The sequence below is a fragment of the Lycorma delicatula genome, chromosome 9 (assembly GCF_047948215.1).
Source record: "Lycorma delicatula isolate Av1 chromosome 9, ASM4794821v1, whole genome shotgun sequence".
Lineage (NCBI taxonomy): Eukaryota > Metazoa > Arthropoda > Insecta > Hemiptera > Fulgoridae > Lycorma > Lycorma delicatula.
In genome coordinates this window covers 80,687,325-80,712,412 of record NC_134463.1, presented here as the reverse complement: position 1 = coordinate 80,712,412, position 25,088 = coordinate 80,687,325, and the positions used below count along the sequence as shown (strand labels likewise).

The following is a 25,088-nucleotide window of genomic DNA, read 5'->3' as shown; positions in this document are numbered from 1 at the left end:
AGTAAATTCTAACCTTGTAGTCTTGATCCTAACAGTTCAGCTTGATTATTTTATAAATTTAAATCCCTAACATTGTGACATAAGATGTGGCTTATTGGAAGATAATTCAAAATCAAAATCATTGTTGTCTTCTTCTCTACTGCCTGATTCTTCATCACTACTTTCGAAACATACATTCACAGGTGGCTCAGGAACTGGAATAATTTCACTGTGAGGTACAGGTCTGATTGCAATTAAGGATATTTTACAGTATGATATAATACAGTAGGATATTTTACAGATTTTTTTAGAAATTCTGGACACACTTGTTAAACAAAAGTAACAATTGGTTACATGATTCTTTGGTTCACCCTAAACCATAGTTACAACAAATGGCAAAGCCTTCTATGTACCTTTCTGCCACCCTCTTAAATATACAGAACAATTAGTGCATACTGTATGAGGACCCCACGTCTTATACTAATCACCAATTTTACACTGAAAGTACAAATGATATGCTTTTTTTTTTAATTAAAGGTATAATGTTTTTCCTATTTGATTTTACGGTAAACTCACCACATACATAACAAAAGACATCCATATCATTTACACAATTTTGAGGCATGATGACACTGCACTGTTAAAAAACTTAAGACAGCAATAAGACTGAACAAAATTAATTCATTCCTAAATCTAGTGCTTAATACAAACAACACAGCTGTGTTTTCAGCTGCATGTTTTGACCTGCACAGACATGATTAATCTTGTCCATGAAGACTCACACTTCAGTATTAGACATGATGTCATAATATGTGACTATGATATGATTTAATTCTTTGTGTAGTAACACAAAGAATTAAATCAATTAACTTTGTGGATTTCTAACTTACAAATTGTGTTAACAAAGTTATACAATAAAAAATGAGCTAACAAAATACAATATAAAAGCTTAAAATTCTAATTATAGGTTGAAAAATGAAAAAATCTTTAATTAAAATTTAAATTTTTTTTTAGAATGGCGAGTGATGGAAAGATTCTGAGTTCATATTCATTTTCAGTATCAAAAAACAGATTAAAATTATGTATCACATGTTAGGAAACAAAAATTATGTTTATCAGTGCTACCATTTACAGTTGGGTCCTCTTGCATTACATCATCTCCTACTTCTGCTTCGGCAATTGCTTTGCGCATTTTACGACAAGGTTTTGTAACAGTATCACTTCTAAGATCAACTGGATGTACCTACAAATTGAAGGAAGCAAAAAAATAACAATAATCTGTTAAAAAACTAAGTTAAATTCTTATATTCAACTAAAATGACTCTTCTCGAATATTTTTGTAATAGGTACAATATTTCTATATACACAAAGACACAGATTGACAATGTTAATGATTAACTTCAAATTCAGGAAACACTGGTTCAAATGTAACTTCTATGTATCTACCAGTAATTTACAGAAAGAACTCAGGTTAGGAAAAATGTCTTCCTAACCACTACAGGGTAGGAAAACTTACCAAAGATTAGTTATTTCAACTTTAAAAAAAATTATAATGCAACAGTACTTGATTATTCAATCTCCTTGTTTAAATTTATATATAAAAAAATGTGTCTACTGTATTTAACATTTATTTTCTTCTTAATGCTTTATTTTCTTTATTAATCTTTATTTTCTTCATTTATTTTCTTAATAATTTTATATTAAGAAAATTCACTTTTCATGATCTCAAAATCAATAAATGAAGAATTTTATGGTGCACTTTACCATACTTTTTGGTGAAAAAAAATGGGAACCACTTTTTTTAAATGCATGTGTCATCTTGAAAGGTATCAGGCCAATTCATTGGAGAGAAAAAAAGTGTTTCCTTCTTCTAATAAATTTATATCTTTTTAAATGTTCAAATAAAATTATGAAACATCATATTTTTAAAAAAAAATCATATACCTTCTGTATCCCTTACATTCAGGGTTATGAAAAAATTAATAATCAACCTCCTGTTGTAATTTTAAATAAGCTGAAACTGAATTTTTTGTATAATTAGCCACATTTCCTTCTATGAAACCGAATATTCTGTGATCATGAGTAAAAAATGATTTTTTTTCATGATAAAAGTATTTCTTTAATAAATAATATAGAATTTTTTTTATAATCTTGATATACAGCCTTTTATTTTGCTTGGATCCACTCATATTTTTAATTCATGTTTTTCAAACAGGTTTTTTGTTTTCAGTTTTTCAAAAAATTAGATTTTTTTACTTAAAGTAATACACATTGGTCGAATTCAGTCTGTCTGTCTGCTAAAACCATAGAGTAGGTATTATAAGTATATATTTTGAACAAAAATGTTTACAAAATACAGTGTTATATAACTAGTATTACACATTACTTATATTAGATTCCACAGTATTAGATATATTTTAACCTTACATGTATTTCTTAAACTTAATTTTCAAGTAGTTAAATGGATTTCAACAAAATTTTGCAATACATAATTTTATCCTAAAACTTTTAAGATAATATATTGATTGTACAAGACAGTTGAGAGCCATAATTTTAAAAAATGGTGACAAGTTTACCAGTTACAGGTAATTTTTACCATTTACCATTTATTACCATTATTAGTTATAGTTAAAATGTTTACATGCTTTACATGTTATAGTTAAAATTATTGAAGTAAAATATCATTTTTAAAAATGGTTAACCTACTGTCTTTCAGTGAATGATTCAAATATGAGAAAAAATTATATTATTTTACTAAATAGCACAATTTACAAGTCACATACAGTAAAATAATTAAATCATAATTATGTCTGTTAAAAAAATCAACTCATTAAAACAGTTTTTTTATTTATCTTATTAAGACCAGTGCAATACTTAAAAAACTGTATAAATAAAATACAAATTATATTAATAAAAAAAATTAAATTGATAAAATATTAATTTAAAAATGAACTTATTACAAAATTGATTAGAAAAAAAAATTACATATACGCATAAATTTCCATTACAGATATTAATTTATTGATTATTTTTTGTAATATATATACATATATACTTACACTAGCCACTTCATTCTGGCTGTTGTACATACTAAAATTTTTAACTTGATCTCTACTATACGTTGTTGAATATGATGCTGAAAAATAAACTTTTTTTTAATTATTCATTCATCAATAATTAAATTTAAATATTACATAGTATTAAATAATCAAACATAAAATTACTTAAAAACTTTGGAAAATTTAAATTTAAATTATTTAATTTACACACATACATATATAAATAAAATACAGAATTTTTATTAAAATAAGAAATGAAAAATAGTGATGTTAAAATGAAACTGATAATAGTTATGAGTTATGTATCATAATAAATTGTTAATCAAGTAACAACTACAATTACAAAAACCAAGTCAGTGGGAAATTTATAATCATGAAATCATAAAATTGTAAAATTATTTAAAACTCAAGAATCTGAAAATCACATAATATATATATTTAAACAAAATAAATATTAAAAGAAAACTAAACTGAATTAGGTACATTCAAAATTCCAGTAATTATAAAACAACAAACTGAAATTAAGGTATTATTATAAGCATTCTTTGAGCATTGTACACACAGAACTAAAAGTAGAATTTCATTAATTTATTCAAGAAGAAACTAACAAAAATTTCAAAATATTTATTACTTTGATATATTGAAGTTAGTAACTGCTGACTTCAAAATCTTATTTGAAAATAAATAATTTAGTGCAATTAAATTTATGTATGAAATTTAGATTCTACATTAGTGTTAAGTAAATTAAAATAAAGTGTTTTAATTTAATTAATTTCACTAAAACTATCATCACTAGATTGTCCAAAATTTTATTCTCATTTTTCAAGTAAGCAGCAAATATACTTTAAAAAATTTCATACTATCTTAATTTATATTTTAATACTTTCTCCTATGCAATAGCGACTACCAACTTTTTAACTAAACTTTTCATTTTGTACAATGCATGTAGTTCTTTGGGTAAAGAGATGATAATTATAAAACATTACCAAAATAAAAAATAAAAAAAAATTAAAGTTAGTTCAAACAATAGTTCAATAAAAAATTAAAACTAAGTTTATACTGTACTGTTAAAAAGAATACATCAAATTTTCCTACATCAAATATAATGTAAGAAAACATCATCATACTTGGTATTGCAGCAAGTTACAACAGTATTCAATACACAAATATGCCATGGAGAAATCCTTTCACCAATAAATTATATTTCAAACATTGTCTAAAGTGTTCTTCCAGTTTTGGAAAAAATTTAAAATAAATGAAAATATGAGTAAAGTAACAGGAATTTTTCATTAATACAGAATTCATAAATAAGGAACAAATGAAAAAAATTCAGGGAATTCCAAGGTTACCAAGCATAAACTGACTAACACCACCCAACCTCCTTATTCTATCAACATACCAGTCAGGTAGACCCTGAATGGAAAACTTCAAATTAATGTAGATCTTTTTTATTAACTAAGTTCCAATACATAAAATCAAAAATGCCAGCCATTCATCACATTACATTCTGCAAATGTCATCCTAGTAAATTAAAATTTTGCAAGGAGTAAAACTTAGCTCCTAGGTATAACTTACATAGTCACAAAATTCCACAGATGAACAAAGGTTGTTACTTTAGGAAAATTATGTCCATTCTTATTTAATTTCTTAAGAAAAGTAGTTTTCCTCTGGATATTATCTTTTTGTTGGCACAAAAACATTGACCTGTAATAACATACTGCTTCCATCCTAGATAAAAATGCCCTGAATTTCTAAGGAATTCTGGGCAGTTCCTGTTGTCAAGCTTGATTTGTTTGCTTATCTCAAGCTGCAGTTCCTCCTTTGCTAGATCATACTTTCTTACCATTCACACCATTTTGGGTTCTGTTGGTTGTTTGATTCTTGTAAATACATCTTGAGGATGCCAAGAACTATGTAGTCAATGCATCTTTGTGTGATTGGGAGAAGGGGGCTGTCTTTGGCCAACCCGGAAATTGTTCCCTGTCTGGATTTATGCACAGTGATCATAGGTGTCTATCAAATACAGCTAGGCTCCTAATTCTTCCTATAAAACAAATACAAAATTTTGGCACTCTCAAAGAAAATTTATCTTGAAAAACTACGACTGAAAATAATAATTCCACTTCCTAATTAACCAGTAACACATAACCACAATAAATAATTATTTTGTAATTTATCTGGTTCATTTTTTATTTTGAACGAAAAGAAATAAAGAGTTTTTAACCCTTCAAAATAAAATCTCTATTTTTCTAACTTTTTGAGTCGGTTTAATTCTAAAATCTGGCATACTTATTATTAATAGTGGATACTCAGAAAAAATATACAGTGAATTTTTTTTTTTTACATTCCTTCCTTACATGATTAAATGAGGTTTTACCACAAAATTATAAATGTAAATATAAAATACTACTCATTCGTTACAGTATCTCCTGAACCTGTGGCTCCACTTTGGTACTAAACATTCACCAATAAATGCAATTTTAATGCAGCCAGAAAGTCATGCCCAATATATTCTACATGGAAGTTATTTGATTTTAATAAATAAAGATTGTCCTCTGCTATTGTTCTTACTTTTGTTTGATGTATTAATCTATTTATATTCTACTATATTTTTGTCCAATACAGTTTATAATGAAAATAATTTTAAAATCCTTTGAAATGATTGAACTAAATTTCATCAACACTAATTTTTAATAAGTACCTTCAAGAAATTTTTAGGCACACATGGAACCATTTTCAGTAAAGCATGCTACTGTTATCACTGTAGCATCAGCTGATGGTTTTCTGAGTTAGGTAGATATGTCTGCTTAACACTATACAACGTACTTAAAAATTTTACTGGATTGTTATATACGTTTACTTAGTGTATTTTTGTTAAGGAATTAAATATTTCATAATGAGATATTGAGTGTGGTAAAATGTGATCCTTTTCTGTGTTTGTGTAAAAAATTAAGATTTTTTTCAATGTTGGTTGATGTGTGTCTATAATGCTGACAAATTTGACCATATTGCTATGAATGCTTTAAAGTGTAAATTATGTCTTTGAAATAGTGTCCCGTTTGATCGATATAGAGCATCATGCACCTGGAGCAGTTAAGCTTATTTAATTCAGATTCACTGTTCACTATGTCCTAGTAAAGGTTATTTTTATATAGATTTGAATACTAGATCATGGATACCGGTGTTCTTTGGTGGTTGGGTTTCAATTAACCACAAATCTCAGGAATAGTTGATATGAGACTGTACAAAGATTACACTTCATTCATACATCTTATCCTCATTCATCCTCTGAAGTAATATCGTATGGTGGTTCCGGAGGCTAAACAGAAAAAGAGAGGTTCACTGTGTTAGATGACTGTTTTTTATATAATTATTTGTTCTGTTTTGTTAGCAGTTGTGAAGGCCATATTTCATCTAGACTTAAATTTGCAAACTAGTTTAACTGAAAGCTTATATGTCTCAAAGAGTTGTATTTTTTATTCTGTTTACTTTTTGTAGGAATGTGTTAATGAGCAAGATGTTCTTTTAATTTGTATATACTAGGTATTTGTAATGTTGAGATCTTCCATATGATCTTCAGGCTATCTTCATGAGTATTGTTAAGTAATTTGTAGATCATATATAATATTATGAAATACAAAAATATGTATTAATAAAATGCAAAATTAACATACAAAATTCAAGCCCAACACACTTTTTAACAATTTTCTAAATGTTTGTGAATTTACACATTGAGGATGGTTGATCACAAGAATGATAAAAAAAATGTTTTGATATAGGTTATTTAAAAAATCTGTAATTTGACAATTCTTTCATAAAAAAAAAAAAAAAATGCTGACTTCTGATGTCACAATGCAGACCTAGTGAATAATATCCTAGACTTTAAACAAATGATTTGCGTTTCAGCTAACCTGTTTACAGAAAAAATTATTATACACATGCACATGTGTGCATGCGCATACACACACACACACACACACACTCTCCTCTCTCTCTCCCTCTCCCCCCTATCTCTCTCACTATCTCTCTCTCTCAGACTCTGAGAGAGAGAGGGAAGCAATCAAGAACACCTCCATAGCAGAATTGTTATGATTTCACCTTTCATTCCAAAAGTCCCAGATTCAGATTTTATTAAAGCTTGGCGTTTTTCATATCCTTCAATTTCCATTCCCAAGCTAAGAGTATATGTAGAGAATTAATTATTAAAAAAAGTATACATCAACCTCATTTCTGATTTTTCAAAATGTAGTAAAAAGAATTTCCTTATGAATTTTAACAGATATTCGAATTATAAAAGAAAACATACTTACAATCAGTTTGTGTATTTCTTGAAATCATTAGTAAACCCATGATGCTTTTGTTTTTTTTTTGTTTTCTTAAATAATTTGAACAATGAACTACACTTTTTAAAAATAAAACTTTAGTGAACAGTATATTTAAGAATATAATAGTTACGAATAAGTAATGGCTTATACAAGTTAACACACACTAGACATGTACAAATGTGAATAAATGATTAGAGGAACTGAAACAGTAGATAAACTCCTCTAAGCAGATAAAAAAATTAGTGATCCATTTAAATCATGAACCATTTAAAATCTATTACTGCAGTGTGATGAAATTGTCATGTGATAAAATAGTTGTATATGAAAAGTTAAAGATAAATATTCTGGTTTACTGTTATATCAGAATTTTACTATCAGTTTATAAAAAAACAAAAAACAATCATAATTAGTATTACGCAAAAAAGTGTGAGATTGAAAATTATCTAATTAAAATATTTAAATAAAACTTTATATAATTTTGTAATATGTAATCTTTATTTAATTTTCCATGATTTTATCATTTAGTCAAAGTAATATAAATTAGTAACAAACCCAACATTTTTATTCTTTTATTGTATTTGTTGTTTATATAGAGTGGCTTTCACAAACTAACTTAATCAATATATGTAATAAAAAAAATTTAAATAAATTGATAAAATAAATTTTTTCAATGTAATTTATATCATTAAAATAAATATAGAAGTCCTTAACTCTACAACACAATTAATTCAAGGCATATTTACACCAAAATCCTGATAAACAGGGTTAAATATAAAAACAGAGTATAAAGTATCATAAGAGTGTGATTATTTTACAGACATTAACTCATACAATTTTTGTTACATTATTTATAATTTCTTATCAGTTTATAGTAACTATTTTATAAGTTGGATTTATTAATTTTTTAAGGCATTATGTTCTATTCAATCATAATTTTTTTTATTACCGACAAAATTATATATTTTTAGTTTAATTACAAGATTTATTATTAAAGCATTTATTACAATTTTGAATTCAAATATTTGATGTTATATGTGAACAACAAAAAAATAAATCAATAAATTATGAAAATGAGTCCAGAGAAAAATAATTTTTTCACAGATTTGTCAACAGGTAATTAATTAGGAAGTGCATGATAACACATAAGAAAACATTGAGAACTAATTTCAAATATTTAATAACTAGAGAATTATTAATATTCCAAAGTAATTTTTTAGAACACTGGAACAATTTTAAGAAAAAGCTAAAAATCAAAATATATTATGAAAACTGGAACATATGGTATCATTAAACAATAACTTTCAACTTGCATTTAATTAACTGAAAAATGCTATGCCAGAATACAGTTGATCACATATAAATATTTAAAATAGGTACTTCTAGTAAATATTTTTAAATTATAATATCTTAATTAACTTTGAAAACTAATAATTAAATATAACTTTCTCATCTTACTGATTTTTAAAAATATCCTATGTTACATGACATTGATATACAAATTGTCATGTTATTTAAATCATATAACATTACATTTAGTACTTTATTAGTTCTATAATCTATCATATAGTACAATAAATTCACATTCTGTGCACAAATGAATCCAAGCATATAATAAAAAAAAATGGCAAAGTATTTTATGACTTTTTCAGCTATTAATAATAAAAATTAAAAAGAGTCACGCAAAAAAAAAAACAGAATATGTATTTTTTAGAGGTAGAGAATAAATTTTAAGAAAGATTTTTCTAAAAATATGCATATAAAGATTAAATTTTAAAAATGGCTTTAACTAATGTTTTCTCTAAATTTAATACCCCCTTCAATGAAGGCTAAAATAAGCAAAGAAAAAATAAAATTTTCAAAAAATTCTGCATTTTTAATAATTTGTACTTCCTTGTACGAAGTAAATAAAGTACTATATTCGCGATAAATTTCATTTTTTCCGATTTCAACAGAAATATCTATTTTGACATTTTGACCATTCCTGAATCCATTTTGGCAACTTTTGGTGTTTCTTTCTTTTTCCTGTTTAGCCTCTGGTAACTACCTTTCAGATAATACTTCAGAGGATGAATGAGGATGATATGTATGAGTGTAGTATTGTACAGTCTCAGTTCGATCGTTCCTGAGATGTGTGGTTAATTGAAACCGGTATCCATGATCTAGTATTCAAATCCTTGTTAAAATAACTGACTTTACTAGGACTTGAACGCTGGAACTCTCGACTTCCAAATCAGCTGATTTGGGAAGACGCGTTCACCACTAGACCAACCCAGTGGGTTAACTTTTGGCGTTTGACTAGTATCTTTAATAACTCAAAAACTATTAGCCGTAGAATGTTGAAGTTTTGTATTTAGGATTGTTGTAACATTAAGTTGTGCACCTCCCCTTTTGATTGCAATCGACTGAGCCAAAAATGTGTATACAGTCAGACTTCTAAATAAAATAGGGGTTTCAATTTTAAAACATTTGGATTTTGGATTTTTTTCTTAACTGCAGAAATAAGCCCTCGTTGAGAGCTTTTCAAGGATATATCATACGTGGTACTTATTTTCATTCATTCCAGAGTTACCCAAATAATATTTTAATTAATGAAATATTTGGATCTTACAAGGGGAAGGCACATTGGTTCAAATCCAACTTCATATACATATATTTTTTTTAACTTTTTTTTCTTAATTTAAATATATTGATTTATTAATAATTATTAACCACTGATATAAAAAACTTTTAACAATAAATAATAATTCAATAATAACAATACTAAAAAATTTTTTTTTTAAATCAGAAGTTATTAATGAAATAAAATTTGATTTACTTTTTGTTTTAATTTAAAAATTTTTACAATCAGAGGGTAATAAAATAATTAATAAATCAATATATTTAAATTAAAAAAATATATGTATATGGAGTCAATTCGAACCGATATGTGCATGGATGTGCATCCAACAAATTCTCACTTACACCACATATCTACCTGAGCAATGTGAAACAAAATTAATATAAAACAAATATAAAATGCTAAGGAAATTTTTGGGGCCATTTTTCTCAAGTATAATTGAATATTGCGTGATAGTATTTTGTGATGAAAACACGTAAACAGTGTACTATTCACACACACAATATGGTTCAAATCGGTGCCTTGAAGCCTTTGCCTTCCCCTTCTGCTACAGTAATATGATCTAGTATTAGATCATAATATGCCTGCTACAGTAATATGGATCTTAGGTGCCTTATACTGATTTAACTTTTTATAAACAAAGATCACTATATTATTTTCTTTCAGAATTAGAAATAATTTATTCTATCCTAATATTACAGGTAAGATTATTGAATTAATAAGTGTATAAATATTTGATGTTAATAAAAACTAATATTTTAGCAATTGTTAACTGTTCACTTCCTTAAAGAACTGGAGGATCGTATCTCACTTAAATGAAATAAAATTAAATGAAGTGCAGCAAAAAATGTGTATATGTAATTTAATAGGGATATAAGGAAGTCATGTGGTATCCACATCAGATTTTTTAAATTGTTTACATCACCTGATAGCTATATTTATGAAGTATAAACTTTCCAAAGATTTTTGAAAAATATTTAAACTGAAGGGATTAGAGGGAAAGACACTCCTAGTAACATAAGGAATCCAATGCGGGGTCACACATCTAAATTGGTTCAGCCATTGAGCTGCTACACTAGTAGCACTTCGGTAGTCAAGTAAAAACTGAGAGACATAAATATGTGCATATATAGATATGTTTTTTGTCTACATGAATTATTTGTACCCTAACACATAAAGACTTTCAAAAAACTCAATATTCCACTTTTAACATGATCAATTTCCTCTTTAATAAAACTATTCTAGCTATATTCTCCAGGAAAATAAAAATTCACCTTGATACATCGGATGTTATAACAGCTGATTACTATATTATGGGCCACAGGTTTGTTTGGGTGTAACTTTATTCAGTAGATTCTTATTTCATTTTATACATCGCATTATACTGAAAAGAAAACCTTTCAACACGATATAGTAATCCATCTAAAAAGAAGAAAACCCAATTTTCAATGTCTGTAATTTAGAGGAACAAGTTAATCAAACAAGACATTGACACTTATTTTATGCTTTCCAATTTTTGTTTTTGGAAATATACCTTTCTGACTTGAAAGTTGCTGTTGACCTATAAGATTATAAGGGGATGCTGTTCACTACCTTGATCAGGACTCCATTTACATATGATTAGTTCATACTTAATTAACCTAAGATAAACCAATCTTCACAATTCTTTACCTTTCTTTACAATTATCTGCATAATTTTTTTTATATAGCGCATCATCTTTATTGAAATCTTTATTCCGAGTGGATCAAAATTTTAAGAATCAAATTATTGAGGAGGCCAAGTAGCCAAAAATACTGCCAATTTTTATAACCTTCTTTCAGAAATTCTGATACAAAGGCAGCTGATTAAATTTTACTTTAAAATCATAACTTTTTTTTCATTTTGTCTGATTCCATAAATGTAATATTTTAAACCTTAACACAAGAGATTTTTTTTTAAAAGCCTGATATAAGAAATTGAGCACTCCTAAAAATGGGGTTGGCATTCTTGGTCCATCCTAAGGTAAGCTTAACTGGAAAAGTGAAGAGTTGATCGGTTTCATGTTGCCTCCTCTACTGAACCAAATATAATATATATCAGCATGCTAAGTCCATCAAAATACAAGAGATATCCACTCTATAAGTTATACCTTCATTCTGTTTACCGCAGTGAATAGTAGTGTAATTTATATCATTACTGTTAGAGAAAACAACTCTTGATTAATGCTGCTTTTATCCAAATTTCCTATACAAGCTTTACAGCCAAAAGAAAGACAATTGTAACAGATAGTTTAAAGCAGTGAAAATAATTATCCCTTTCAGTTCAGAAATAATGTATTATACAGACTGCTATACTTTGTAATAGGTATAAACTACTTAAAACTGTTAGGAAAAAATGAATATATATATATATATGAATCAGAAATACAAATAAAACAGTTTAAGTAATGGGTATACCATTATATCAATAGTCAGGCCAAACATCACTCACTCACTATATTTAATATAATAATTATATTTCCCTTTCACTAATCTCCACAGTGGTGTGTGATAGTATGTTCATCTTTTATCCAGAATATTGTGGATTGGAATTTCACTGGGATTTAATGTTTTTCAAGATTCAGTCTATCATAAAAAAGAAAAATAATAAACAAGGCAAGACTAGAAAATAAATATATTTGAGTATCAGCTTGTAGCAGCTATTGTGAATATATTAATAAATAATTACAACTTTGTAATTTGTTTATTGTCAACCTGGGCAAGCAACCCTGAAAGTTATCATCACCCAAGTTTATCAACTATTATATGGGAATAAAAGGAATTACACTTAAATAAACTGAAAAAAGGATTTTTTTAAATGTAACAAAACATTTAAGAATTTAGAATTATTAATCATTTGAGTATTTCAGTAATATTCTCAATAAAATAAATATCACAATAGTATTTCAGATTATACAAAAGTAACAAATAGATCATTACCATACAGAATTCTAGTTATTAATCAATGTAAATATTTTCAGAGGATAACATTATTTTTGTAACTGATGAGCAACAAAATATTTCATTAAAAAATATATTAACGTAATTACATTTCATAATAATAAATAACTACGTAATGACAAATCACTTAATGTCATAATGATGTAATAAAATTAAAAAAAGGTTTAATGGTAATTATTTATGTAATCGATAATACTTAATAGCAATACACGGGATACGCAACCCAGAATATAGTGTAATAATACAAAGATAAAAACAGAAAATGTGTAATTATTATTTAGATAAAACACTGCTATCTCATTAAACAAAATATACAATAGATAGGGTGCTAAATTTATACCCAAACAGAAACACTGCTATCTCATTAAACAATTAAAATATGCAATAGATAAGGTGCTAAATTTATACCCAAACAGAAATGAAATAATAAAAACTGTCATATTAATTAACATTTAAATAAAATAATTACAACAAAATATCTTACCAATCATGATCAAAATACAAAAAATAAAAGTAGACAAAATGAACTATTAATATAATAAAGAAAATAAGAATATATACTGATGAAAGTGAAAGCAAGGATATATATACACACAACAAAGTGTTAAGTGTGTGTGCATGAGGTTTATGTGCACATAGAAGCAGCAAACTTTCAAGGATTACGTATTAGGTAGTAAATTATAAATATAGTAATAAAATTTTAATACCAATGATTCTAAGAAATTTATGAGGTTTTATCATACCATGAAGTGTATTTGTATAGTTAGTTTTTTCACAACTTGCACAACTTTATAATGTAAAATAAACTAACACAAGCAAAACAAAGAGAAAGGAAGTGAGAGATGAATGAGGAAAGGAGAAAGGAAATTTCATAACATAATTGTCATCAGGCAGTAGAAGGAAATAGTCAACAAAAAAAGAAAAAACTATGAAAATAATATTAAACAGTGTGTATTAGTTACAATTTTTTTCACAAAAAATAAATTAAATCAAAGACTAAACTTAGTAAATATACTTTTCTAAATAATTTTGTTTTACATCTGCATATTCGGCTAGGATATGGTCACAGTTTGTGAAATTATAATTTCATTTAATGACCTCAAACTTATTCATAATAAATAATAGGTATAAGTTTGATTGCTGTAGTGCAAACGAAATTATTAAAAATATATAAATTATACAATAAAATAATTTTAAATCAGTTATTATTATTTGAAACTTCTAAAATAATTTTTTTCCTCTTTTAGTGCATAAATGAACACCTATTATTGCATTAGTGTTAACCCTCGACCAACTAGGTTAAATGTTTTACGATTGTTTACAAGATCCAGTATGTCACACCACAATTTTCAAACCCCTTCTTTTTAGAACAATATATATATATATATATATATATATATATACATATAGTTACGTTTATATTTTGATTTATTAGTACTTCATTGTCTTAAGAAAACACTGTATTTATATTTTATCGCCTTTTTCCAAAGGACCTAACTAAAAATTAAGATTGGAAACTTTTTTTAAAAATTACAGGTTAACATAATCATAATTACATTATAAAATCTTTTATTAACAGTATTTTTTTTTAAATAAATATTGTTAGCTTACAATCTGAATTATTATTAATATTACTTATTATTAGGAAAAAAAACAATTTTCAAAGATAAAAGTTCGTTGTGACAATAGCAAAATTTAAAAACTTAATGTTTGAAAATGTTAGTGGTTTCACAAGATTATATTCTTAAATGAAATTGTCTTTACACACTATCGAAAAACACAACAATATAAAAATTATTCTTTAATCAAAAACTAAAAAAAATACTAAGTTAGGCCTATTGTAATATTAGTCATTTTTCTCTTGAATACATTTATTGCATACCTTTTTTGAACACTCCAGACATAACGGGCTTCCAACACTCATAACATACATAAAATGATTTTCTTTTCTTCTTCAGGTCAAATATGCGACATGTCTTCTTTTTTCGAGTCTTATCACCTTCATCATTTTTAGTTATTACCGGTGGTTTGAACTGTCTAAAATTCTGAAGAAAATAGCAATTAACCATCTACAAATTCTTCAGAACAATAAATGGCACATTTCTCGTCTAAACTGGCTACACCACCTTTAGTACGATTATAGAAAGTACTTACTTAAGGGTTTCCTGTATTTTGCAGCTCTGTGATGTATTGTGCTTTCTAGAAAGAAAAATTACACTTTTCCTTTTTTTTTGGAACGTAAGATACATTTTTTTTTTTAGCTGTGAATCCATATATTGAACTTCCTACAGGACGACGTCTTTGAGGTTTGAACTCGGGTGTAATTTCCTACTTGTTTTGAAGCATTGTCCCGACAAATATTAGTCCCCTATCATACCGTACATTAGCGGTTTCTAATGATGAATACAAATTATCAGTCGTGAAGTTCCTGTTGCTGTATGTTATATTCTTAGCTAGACGGATTCTTTGCTCGACTGGGTCGGTTTGGAATACTGTCTGTCAACTTCAAGTGTATCGCCGTCGCTGTCTTTACCGACACAGATGTAACCGTTGCTAAAATAATAGGTCTGGGAATCAACTAGAGCTTGAATTTTTATTTCATATTCAAAGCGGCGATAATAAATTTTCAAAACTGTTTCTACTCATAACGCAACGAAAAACATTGCGTCCTATTGCATCAGTAGTCCACAATGCTCGTGTGTCTTCATGATTAGATTTTAAAATTTCCCAGTAAAAAAGCAAAATAACAAAGGCCTTCATTTCAATAAGGTCTGTATCGGGCATATTTGTAGCGTTTGGATTTTTTTACAAATTTTGAACTATTTGAGGTTTTACATTAGTAAAGTGTATGATTCTGCGTATAAATCATTGTCAATAATTAGACCCCAAATTTCAACTGCTTCTGGTTTCGAACCTAAGGCACACGCACGTTGTTTTAGTTCTGGAAGAGCTGGACTATGATATTGAGCCGTTGAGTTCTCGTTTGGTAAGGTTCAGCTGAACATTTAACCCCATTTTTGGCATAATAAAAACGACCGGTATTGTCCCGGAGATCAGAAGTTACTTCACCATCCGAACCATCTTACTTCACCATCTTCACTTTATGAAGTGTTGTGGTCACTTTCAATAACAGTCTTTATCAATGTCCGGATCATCCACATCACCAAGGTCTTTATAAAACAAATAGTTAGTCAAACTATTTATGACTTCAACATCAACAGTTGAAGCATTCCTAACACCAAGATCGCTATTCATCGTATACAATTAAAATAGTTCCAAAATACACAAACCTTTTTTTGTTTTTTACGAAATAATAAAGTTTTTTACAACTATGAAAACATATAACTAAAGACCGGATTATATGTAAAATAAAATGCTTGAAATATGCATGAAAAGTGTCAAAATATGCAACTTTAAATAATAATAAAAAAATAGTAATTTTTAGTTTTTTTTTATTTCAAAATCAGCATACAATTTAAGTAGTTGAATAAAAAATTGATAAATTCAATAATTAACAAATTTAACAGTTTAACACTTTTATAAACGTAAATAATCAGGTACTGTTCCAAATGTTCGGTAGTAAGATTGTGTCTTCGATAACTCAACATATAAGTGGAAAAGAATCGCTCCACATCCACTGAGGTAACTGGGCAGTATTTGAATTTGGGTGCTATGTTAGCACTTATTTTTTCTGGCAAAAGTTCACCCGTTCCATTAATAAAACTATCGATTTGACACAAAGGTTCAAAGCTTGGGTATTATTCAAAATGTTTTCAAATTTATCTTTAAGATTACACGGGAATACCTTTGGCAATGCGGAGTTCATTTGGCGGATTTTATTCATTAAATGAATAGATTCAGTCAACGCCAAAACTTGAGTTTCAAGCTTTTTAATACTCACAGATGTGTGGAAAATGAGTGCTAATAGCAGCTACGTTCTTTTTTTTATTCTAGAATCGTTAAATGCTTCCTTGGACTGACAAACTGCAATAACCTCTATCGAAATCATTTAGTGCACCTTTGATGGCCTCGAATGTTCATTGTAAAACAGCACAGCTTCAATCCACGTTCCCCATCGAGTTACCACTGGTTTGGGAGGTAAAGGCACATTTGGCAGTTTTTCTTTATAGGCTTTATTGCGATCAAGTGCCTTAAGAAACACTTTCTTTGTTGATGGAATCAGTTTACATTTACAAACGTGGATCGTACTTCTTCAGCGAGTCGATGTACTCCGTGAGCAAAGCACGTCACACTATCAAATTGGATAAAATACTTGGAGGGCTTTGGCTGCCTTGATCATATAGGGAGCAGCATCTGAGAGAAATATAAAATCTTTCATCTGTAGAAGACTAAGGAAATATTTGTTTAATACTTCATTCACAAATCTGTTTTTCTTTATAGGCTTTATTGCGATCAAGTGCCTTAAGAAACACTTTCTTTGTTGATGGAATCAGTTTACATTTACAAACGTGGATCGTACTTCTTCAGCGAGTCGATGTACTCCGTGAGCAAAGCACGTCACACTATCAAATTGGATAAAATACTTGGAGGGCTTTGGCTGCCTTGATCATATAGGGAGCAGCATCTGAGAGAAATATAAACTCTTTCATCTGTAGAAGATTAAGGAAATATTTGTTTAATACTTCATTCACAAATCTGGGGATCGTAGAACGATTTGTCTTTTCAAGGTCTTTGTAGGCCACTAGATAGGAAGAAGGTTCTAGTTTTAATGCACCGACAATTAAATTCGCACTGTAACGCCACCACAATCGGTAGTTTCGTCAGCTGAAATCCAAACTATGCTATCCTCGAGTCGATTGCGTATTTCTTCCAGAACATGTAGGTAAATTGTCGGTGTTTACGCCATTCTGGCATAAAGTTTTTCCGTTATTTCTACGAGTTCCCAGCTAGGGTAGGTCCCGTTGTTTTGTTACAAGGAATGTTTGAATTCCACTTGGTCTCGTATTGCTGGGTCGGTAAAGTCCACCTGTCTCTATTATTGTTCTCGTGCGAACCTCCCCCCGTCATCCTTAGCGACCGCGCCCCTTATTCTATCGAGCTATTTCTGACCACCCTTTTCAAACACCCGTTATCTTTTCGTCCCCTTACTAATACAAACACACAATATCCTGTCCACTACCTGGTTCTGGTTACCCCCGCCTTTTTTCGCCATCTTTTCGGCAGAGTACCTCCAACATCTAACCAGTGCAGTCGCCTATGGCAATACTCTCCTGCAAAACTCTGTGTTAACATTCACGCTCAAGCAGAATTTCAAACTCATCACAACACATTTGAGATTCCGCGCCGCATTCTACCACTAAACCACATCACGCCGCTGTATTCCTGATTCACCGTGCGGACTACGCCCAGGACTACATAGGTATTCTTCCGTACTTGCTGTTACGAGGTCATCTCTGGCAAATATTTGGTTGCTACAGGCAAGTTCAGTTTTTCTTTACTCATTACGTTAAACCTTTATGTCATCATTCAAATTTGTGGAACATTCCGTTCATCCTACCTATGCCGTTCAAGTTTCAATTTCACTTTAGTACAGTCACGACAGGTCACTTACAGAAGGCTGTCAATTCAGCTGCAACCCATTTCATGTGCTCAATTAAGTTCAGTGTGATTATATTGTAATTAATTCTTTTGTACTGCAATATTATTGTGTATTTTTCTACGTCAAACTAAAATTACATTTTTACATTATTTAACGTTAAGTTTGTGGTTCATAAATCAGGAAAGGCCAATGCCAATCCAGATTTACTTTAATTTATTTTTCTAAGGTTATGACATTTGTTCATTGCTAATTTTTCAATATTACAGCATTTGTCAGTAATGCAATAGTTCTCCAGTTATATTATGTTTATTGATGTTTTGTTTTTCTAAGTATATAATTGTAAATCTCATTTTAATAATATTATTACTGATATGCTGATTTCAGTTGATATTTCTTATGTGAAATTAAGTTATGTTTAGTTCATAATTTCATTCAATTTAAGGTTATGCTTTAACATAAGTTCAGTTGTTTTACATAATTAAAGTCCAATTTCTTTTGGCAAATACTAGCTGTGTGTTTTTTTATTTTTTAACTTTACCCAACATAGCTAGTTGTTTTTGGTCCTCCGGCTGCCGGATATCATTCCGGATTTACAGTTCATACTACATTTCTTAAAGTAAATTTTTGTTATAAAATCTCTTTCAAACATTTTTGATCTAAATTCTTTCTATTATAAATACTTTAAATTGTTCTTTCAAATTTAGAATATCTTATATTGTATTGTTTTTAAGCATGTTACTGAAAGTAATGATTTCATGAAAGTTGTAAACGACAATTACTAATTACAGTAATTATATAATTAATTATTGCTTGTGATAATTTAATATAACGATTATCGTATCTATTAATTCTCTGATAAAAAATTCTTTCTGATTTTATATTATTGTTGTATAATTAAGTTGCTATTTTTAAGAGTGGTATTTCATATTGTATCTAATCTTACTATTTAAATATTTATTGTAAACTTAATGCACAACATGACTCGTGCTCAGGCCACCATCATTTCAGCTAACGCTGCGCTGTTAGCCAAAGCGCAGCTTCGTGTTAACAAACTCAGTAGAATTGTCAACTCTCACGGAATTTCTGTATCTAGTAAACAACTTGATGATATCAAAGCCCTCGATCAACAGTTTTATGGCATCATCGATGAAATTCTTATTAATAACTCAGAAATAAAAAACCAATCCGAAATTTGTGATATAAATTTAATCAGCACCGAATGGGATTCATTGTTTTGTCCCATTAAACTTGTAGAATCAGAAACTCCCGATTTAAAACAGAATATCAAACCAGTTTTTCATTCCTTATTAGAGACTCCGAAATTCAAAATTCCCATTTTTTCTGGAAATTTCCACGACTGGATAAATTTTCACAATCTGTTCAAAGGTTCCGTCCATGAAAATTCACAGTTATCTTCTGAACAAAAACTGCAAATTCTAAGAACACATTTATCTGGTAATGCGCTCCTATTAATTGAATCTCTGCCAATTTCTGCGGAAAATTATCAAGTCGCTTATGACATTTTGATTTCCAGATATGACAACAAACGTTCTCTTCTAAATAGCTTTTACAGCCGTATTAAATGTTTTCAGTCCGATGATCGTAAAAATTACCTCTCTAATTTTAAGGCCACGTACATTTCCTCCATTAATGCGTTGAAAAGTCTAAACATAAATTTAGAAAATTTTCTTCTTCTGCAGCTTGGTTTAGAAAAACTCACCCCCAATGTTCGAACGCGTTTCGAAAATCGTATCGCCTCGTCAAGCGTACCCGCATACGAAGAGCTGATTGAATTCCTCACGGTTGAGGAAAAAATTTCCGAAAGCCTTGACGCCGATGTCACCTTTTCTGAAAAATCTCCTACGTACTTTAATAACCCTAGTCCTCAAACATCAAAATTCTCCAAGCCAATAAAATCCCTCTTTCTTCAAAATCACACTCCGTCCGGCCGCTGTCCGGTATGTGCGGACGCTCATCGTATTTATGGCTGTAAACAATTTCAAACTTTGTCGCATGAACAAAAAATCGCCTGGTTACGAAAAAATGATCGTTGTTTCCGCTGTTTGGGCTCTCATTCGCCGAAAACTTGTATGTCAAAATTCAACTGCAGAAACTGCAATAACTCCTCGCACCATACTTTACTGTGTCAAAAGAGTAACATCGCTCTATTCGGAAGTTCAAACGACAGCACTTTGAAACCCCTTTTATCTTCAGGTCGTTGTACCACTCCTCCGTCCCCTAATTTTTCCCGGCAAAATATTATACAGAATTGTCCATCTCAGTCTTCCAGTAATTTTCAATCGTCCCATCACTCGTCTCTACGCCCACATACCCCCACTCTATCTGGTTGTCATTCTGCTCATAACGCTTGCCCCTCACCCTCTGTAACCACACCTGCTCCCACGACACCTTCCGTGGCTCTAGCCCCTAATTTTCTCTCCAATAATTCACCCGTCACTCATTCCGCTCGTATCAGTTCTACTCCAATTTCACCGCAGTCTGACCCCAACGCAACTTGTTTTTCCTGTCATTCTTCTTGTGAACAGTCTTCGACTGTGCTGCTTGGCACTGCCATCGTCTCTTTAGAAGACTCGTTCGGTAAACTGCATACGGTCCGTGCTGTTTTGGACTCCGGCTCGCAACGCACTTTAATTACCAAAAATTGTCTTTCCCGTCTTGCCCTTCCTTTGGAAAATTCTCAAATACGCCTTTCCGGTATTTCCTCTACCCATGCTTCTGTTCTTGGTACCGCTAACATCAAAATTCACTCCTTACCTCAATTCAAAAAGACCTTTCAATCTAAGGCACTTGTTCTTCCTAATATTTCTGGTAACCTTCCTTCGCATTCTTTGTCCCCTTCAGTCGCCCACAAATTTCAACATCTCCATCTCGCTGACCCGACGTTTTGCTCTTCCTCGCCTATTGATCTTCTCATTGGCAGTGACCTGTTCTGCCATGTTTTGGCGCCTTCCGGCAATATTCAAGAATCCGGATTTCCTTCCGCGCTCTACACTGTCTTTGGATGGATAATCATCGGCAACACCTCCGAATTTCTCGCTTCGCCGTCTGAAGAATCAACTTCCTTTTTCAACACCCTATTTTCTCAAGAGGACCTTGTTGACAATACTCTTCGTAAATTTTGGGAGACCGAGGAAGTCGCGTATACCCAGCCTCCCAATCCGGATGACCAACGTTGTGAGGATTTCTTTAGGTGTACAACCAGTCGAACCCCTGAAGGACGATACGTTGTCGCTTTACCACTTGTTTCAAATGCTACCGCTGTAACCAGCAACCGTAACAGATCATACAGATCTTACCTAGCCTTGGAACATAGAGTTTCCAAAAGTCCAGCAATGTCGGAAAAATATCTCGAGTTCATGCAGGATTACCTCACATCCTCCCACATGTCTCCCGCAAAAAGTAGTTCGGAGTACGTTATTCCGCATCACTGCGTTTTCAAAAAAACTGATCCTAACGGTAAAATTCGTGTTGTCTTTAACGCCAGTGCTCCGGATTCAACTGGATTAACGTTAAATGATCGGTTCCTCTCTGGCCCGAAATTACAAAAGGACATTGCCTTGGTTATCACTTCGTTCCGTTTCCACAAAGTTGTCATCACGGCTGACTGCCGCCAAATGTACCGGCAAATCCTCGTCCGAGCTCAGGACAGAAAGCTCCAACACATTTTTTGGCGCCCTAACCATACCGCTCCTGTAAAGGAATTCGAATTAAACACCGTAACCTACGGTTTAAAACCCTCAGCGTATCTTGCTCAACGCGTACTTCAACAACTCGTAACTGATGAGGGATCCAAATTTCCTCTTGCTGCTCATGCCCTGTCGAATCACACCTATGTTGATGACTTAGTCACTGGCTCCGACGACCTTAACACTGCCAACCAACTCATAGACGAGCTAATAAAATTGTTATCCCTTGGTGGCTTTGAATTGAGGAAATGGAATTCCAATCAGCCATCGCTTTTAGAAAATTTTCCTTCCGATTTTCTTGGAAACGACTCCGTCCTTCTAGCTTCCGAAAATAATTTCAACGTTTTGGGTGTACAATTCCACGCCTGCGATGATCAATTTCAATTCCGTATCACCCCGTTCCAAGACAAAATCACGAAACGTTCTCTTTTATCTTACATAGCAAGAATATTCGATCCTCTAGGATGGCTCACTCCGGTGACGTTTTCTCTCAAACTATTCATGCAACAGCTTTGGCTTGCGAACCTCGACTGGGACGACTCCCTTTCTGAAGAACTCTCGCTACAATGGTCGCAAATCACCTGCGACATTTCTGATTTAAATCAGGTCAACATACCTCGTGCCTTTCCTCAAGGCAACTTTAAACAAGCATTACTCGGGTTTTGTGACGCGTCTTCAAAGGGATACGCCGCCGCCTTGTATCTCCACACGTCCACCCCAGAAAAGTTTGTTTCCCTTCAGCTTGTTGCCGCAAAATCACGTGTTGCACCTCTCAAAAAAATCACTATTCCCCGTCTTGAGCTTAATTCTGCTGTTCTTCTCTCTGCGTTATTAAAACATTTTCTTCCTTCGTTCAATCTAAATCATGTCTCCAACTATTACTTGTTCTCCGATTCTGAGATCGTGTTATCATGGATTTCCACTCCCACGTACAAGTTACAGACCTACGAAGCTAACCGTGTCGGCCAAATTCTGGAAACCACTTCACCCCAGTCCTGGTATCATGTAAAATCTTCAAATAACGCTGCTGACATCGCTTCTCGAGGAACATCTGCCTCACAGCTTCCTTCTTGCGATTCCTGGTGGAACGGTCCGCCAGCCTTCCACGTCCCTATCCTTCGCTTACCTCTCTCTAAGCCCAAGAAAACTATTTCTCAAGCCGGCTCTTTCAACCCCACATCTTCATCTCTGGAAAACTCTCCTCGTGACACGAAGCACTCTTCTCCTATCTCCCTATTGTCTAATTCCCCTCCTGCGGAATCGAAGTCGATGTTTGTTCCTGTCGTGGACAAATTTTCATCCTTACCTCGTCTATTGAATGTCATCACCAATATTTTCAAATTCCTTTCCAAAATTTACAAAAGGACCTTCTCCCACTCTATCATTGTTCAACTTTTGAACTCATTTCGGGAGCCATGCCACGCATCCCCCTCTGCGACAACGCTTGATTTTGCTCTTCTTTTTTGCGTACACGTAGTTCAGCAAGCGCATTTCTCTGCGCAAATTCAAGATCTTGTCAAGAAAAATATGCCCTCCTCTCTTGCTACTCTCTCACCTTTCCTCGACAACAACCACTTAATTCGCGTTGGTGGACGTCTTCAACAGTCGTCACTGGCCTATGATTCAAAACATCAGCTGTTACTGCCCAAAACTTCCAATTTATCCAAACTTCTCATCAGAAAACATCATCTCGATGGCATGCACTGTGGTCCTCGACACACCCAAGCACTCGTCGCGCAACGTTTTTGGGTCATATCTGCACGCACTGTAATTCGTCAAGCCATTAAAAACTGTTTGACTTGTCAACGCTTCAGACCCTTCTCAACTCAACCAATCATGGCTGATCTTCCTGCTGATCGTGTCATTCCTCAACGGGCCTTCTCTGCTGTAGGCACTGACTTTGCCGGACCCTTCCTTTATAAATCTTCTAATTTACGAAACTGCAAGATCCAAAAGGGATATTTGTGTATCTTTATCTGTTTGTCCACCAAAGCTGTGCATTTGGAATTTGTTTCTGATCTATCCACTCAAGCCTTCCTCGCATCCTTCCAACGCTTTACCTCTCGTCGAGGCCGACCTCATACAATGTACTCGGACAATGGCACAAATTTCGTCGGCGCTTCGAGGCATTTAAGGGAAGTTTCGAATCTCCTTGCCAATTCCCAAGATCAAATCTCAACCAATCTGTCGTCCCAAGGCGTCATTTGGCATTTTAATCCACCTTATGCTCCCAACTTCGGTGGTCTGTGGGAAGCCGCTGTCAAGTCAGCCAAAACGTTACTACATCGAACCTTCGGTGACACCCCCTTCACCTTTGAAGAATTTTGCACAATTTTCGCCCGCATTGAGGCAATTTTGAATAGCCGACCTCTAACTTCTCTTTCGTCGGACCCTGCTGAAGAATCCTGCACGCTTTCCCCTGGACACTTCCTTATCGGGTCTCCTATCCTTGGACTTCCCGAAAAACCCATTGATTCGAACCTCTCTCTTCGCGTTCGATGGACTCTTCTACAACAAAAAATTCAAAATTTCTGGAATCGATGGTCCAAGGAGTATCTTCATGAGCTCACCTCTCGTTCCAAATGGAACAAAGCCCAACCCAATCTTGCTGCTGGTGACCTCGTCATGTTGAAATCCTCCAATACTCTTCCTCTGCGTTGGCCCATTGGTGTCATCTCGGAAACATTTCCTGGTAAGGATGGTATCTGCCGTGTCGTCCGTATCAAACTCTCTTCCGGTTTCATCACTCGTCCTGTAAACAAGATTCATCCTCTGGTCTTCTCTTCATGATTCTGCTCGCTCGCCCCCCAGTATGTTTACGCCATTCTGGCATAAAGTTTTTCCGTTATTTCTACGAGTTCC

At 31.7% G+C, this 25,088-nt stretch overlaps 1 protein-coding gene across 4 annotated transcripts in view; it reads right to left on the bottom strand.

Moving 5' to 3' along the window:
* Positions 1 to 25,088, bottom strand: part of LOC142329673 (uncharacterized) — a 61,558-nt gene that overhangs the window by 23,269 nt on the left and 13,201 nt on the right. For 2 of the 4 annotated variants that reach the window (XM_075374356.1, XM_075374354.1), the window contains exons 2-3: positions 3,039 to 3,115; positions 1,105 to 1,222 (exon numbers count right to left, since the gene is read on the bottom strand). In XM_075374356.1, the coding sequence (XP_075230471.1) occupies positions 1,105 to 1,222; positions 3,039 to 3,068 (148 nt within the window). In that variant the 5' untranslated portion in view covers positions 3,069 to 3,115. Of the gene's footprint in view, positions 1 to 1,104; positions 1,223 to 3,038; positions 3,116 to 4,613; positions 5,083 to 7,348; positions 7,632 to 25,088 lie in introns of those variants that run through there. The other 2 variants (XM_075374355.1, XM_075374353.1) reach the window with 2 other exon arrangements.